This window comes from Dinoponera quadriceps, unplaced genomic scaffold, assembly GCF_001313825.1.
Source record: "Dinoponera quadriceps isolate SergipeBrazil2010 unplaced genomic scaffold, ASM131382v1 scaffold13810, whole genome shotgun sequence".
Lineage (NCBI taxonomy): Eukaryota > Metazoa > Arthropoda > Insecta > Hymenoptera > Formicidae > Dinoponera > Dinoponera quadriceps.
In genome coordinates, this window is record NW_014567525.1 from 1 (window position 1) to 3,200 (window position 3,200).

The following is a 3,200-nucleotide window of genomic DNA, read 5'->3' on the forward strand; positions in this document are numbered from 1 at the left end:
ATTTTTCCTCTGAAGATATTTCTGCAGAGATGCTTTTAAATTTAATAAATGACAAAATAAAATTAGGATCTGCTATTGAATTACTAAAGCAATTTTCAATGGTTAATTTAGAACACACAATGCTTAATTTGCATAGACTAGTGCAGCAAGTAACAAGAATACAATTAGAAGAGCAAAAAAGAGAGGAAGAGGTTTTAACAAAAATTTTAAAATTATTTAATAAAAATAATGTGAATTCAGAAAATTTAAATCACGCAATATCTGTTTGGAATTATTCAAGCAAATATAATAAATTAGTGGAAGAATTTTCTCATCTTTCAACTCATATTAGCGTTGAGCTCATTAACAGCGCTAGGTATGAGGAAGCATATTCATTTTCGTTAAAAATATTAGAGCTATTAAGTGCATTACCATTAGATAATCCTGGCATTCTGGGTAGTCTTTTTGCAACTAATAACAATATAGCTGGAGTACTTCTAAAACTAGGTAAATATGATATAGCTCTGAAAACTTTTCAAGAGAGTTATAACATCCACAAATTGAATTTCGGACCAGATCACCCTCAAACTTTAAAAATAAAAGGTAATATGGCTTTAGTGCTCTTTGAACAAGGTAAATATAATGAAGCCTTACAATATTATCAAGAAATACTCGAAATCATGGGGGAGAATGATCCTAATACTTTATCGACTAAACATAGCATAGCATCAATATTTCTCAGTCAAGGTAAGTATAATGAAGCTTTGAGGATATTTCGAGAGATATATAATATTGAAGAAGCTACTTTAGAAAAAAATCATCCTCAAATATTGAATACAAAAAATAGTATTGCAGGTGTGCTTATCAATCAATGTAAGTACGATGAAGCTTTACAGATGTTTCAAGAAATATGCAATATTCAAGAAGTTAATTTGAAAAAAAGTCATCCTGATATTCTATGCACAAAGAAAAATATAGCAGGAGTATTTTTTATGCAAGATAAGTATAGTGATGCTTTGAAAATTTATCAAGAAGTACTAAATACTGAAAAAATGATTCTTGNTGGAGAAGATCATCCTGATGTTTTATATACTTATCGCCTTATAGCAGATGCACTGCGAGGGCAAGATAAATACGGTGATGCATTAGAAATTTACCAGGAGGTCTTAAATAAACAAAAAGATATTTTACGTTCTGATCATCCGGAAGTCTTATATACACAATATAATAAAGCACTTACACTTGATAATCAAGGCAAATATAGTGATGCTTTACAAATTTATCAAGAAGTATTAAATAAGGCAAAAGTTGTTTTAGGAAATGATCATCCTAATACTTTAAAAGTAAGTAATAGTATTGCCATAATATTTTCACGGCAAGGGGAACATAATAAAGCACTTCAACACTATCAGGAAATACTTAAAATTCAAGAAAATAGTTTAGAAGAAAACCACCTTGATACTTTAGCAACAAAAAGTAACAAGGGTATGGCACTTTACAATAAAAAGGAATACGATCAAGCTTTATCAATTTTCCAAGAAGTTTTTAATGAGTTACAAAAATTACGTCCTAATAATCCTGATACTTTGTCTGCAAAGAGTAATATAGCGCTAGTACTGTTAAAACAAAAGAAGCATGATGAAGCTTTGAACATTTTTAGGGAGGTACTTGATTCTCAAAAAGTTATCTTAGGAGAGAAGCGCTATAGTACTATAATAACAAAGAATAACATAGCATCAATACTTCTTACACAAAAAAAGCCCGAGGCCCTAAAAATTTTGCAAGAAGTTTTTGAAGGGTTTAATAAAGTTTTAGGGCCAGAACATCCAGAGACTTTGGAGATTAGTAATATCATAAAATCAATGTTAACTAATGATCTACTGATTGCTGTAAAAAATAATAACTTCGAAATAGTAAAAAGTTTAGTTGAAAGAGATGGCAATGTTAATACTAAAGATAATAATGATAAAACATTATTACATTACGCTGTTGACAATGGCAATATGGATATTGTAAATATCTTACTTAAAAACGGAGCTGACATTACTCAAGTTACTAATGAAGGTTATACGCCATTACACATTGCTACTTCTAAAGGTCAGAAAGAAATTATCGAAGTTTTGTTACACCATGTAAGTCATGATAAATTATACGACTTTATCAATGCTAAAACCACTGTTAGCGGTGCTACATCACTTCACGTTGCAGTTAAGAATGGTTTTTTAGATGTTAGCAAGTCCTTATTAAAGTGTGGTGCAATTTATAACATTAAAAATAATGAAGGTGAAACACCACTTAATCTTTCTAAGAACCAGAATATTAACAATATACTGAAACTAATTGAAGAATTATTTGAAGATGCAAAAAAAGGTAATGTTAAAATAATCAGCAAGTTAAGAATAGTAAAACCTGATATGTTTGTAGCCATAACAAATGCCCGTAATAACAAAGGAAATACGTTATTACTAGTTGCTATAGCTAATAAACATGAGAATATTGCAAGAAAATTGTTAAAATTACTGAAAAAGCCAGACTAAAATTTACAAGATGTTAATATGGAAAATGAAATTAAAAGTTTAAAACTTTAAATGATGCTGTTGAAATGTTTATATCTAACCTAAGTTAACATTACGTCTAAATTAACTGCAACATCTGAGTTTCAGCAAGCTAGAGTTGAATCAAAGAAAAGTATGTATAGAGGAAAGAAAGTATAGATTTTTTTATATATAGACTACTTCCTGAACAGCAAAAATTGACGAATTAACCGTTCCCTAATGTTGGTCAAACGTTAAGTTGGGCAACGGTTAGTTAACCAATTTATGTTGTTCGGGTTAATATTTTAAATCACAGTTGCAGGTTTACTGTTTCATTTTATCAAATATTTTTATTATTAAAGGAAAGGAAATTTATGCAAACAACTCAGATAACTATAGAAACTCAAATATTGCAAAATAATACAATTATATCTAATCTTATCTAATCATACATAATTATGTATATTTAATATTAAATAATTATATATATTTATATATATTTATATATAATTTAGCTTAGTTATATATATTTTTACATGATGTATGAAATATTTTTTAACGGGTGACTATTATTAAACGGATTTTTAACTGACCTTTTTTCTAGTTATAATATAACAAAATAAATAGTTTGAAATAAGGAGTACGTTATGGAATATGGACAGATATATTAAGATATATATATTACGT

At 28.3% G+C, this 3,200-nt stretch overlaps 1 protein-coding gene across 1 annotated transcript; it reads left to right on the forward strand.

The window, feature by feature from the left end:
• Positions 1–24: 24 nt before the first annotated feature.
• Positions 25–2,948, forward strand: LOC106751477. Its single transcript, XM_014632376.1, has one exon. The coding sequence runs from the start codon at positions 30–32 to the stop codon at positions 2,514–2,516; it is 2,487 nt and encodes an 828-aa protein (XP_014487862.1). The 5' UTR covers positions 25–29; the 3' UTR covers positions 2,517–2,948.
• The last annotated feature ends 252 nt before the right edge of the window (positions 2,949–3,200 follow it).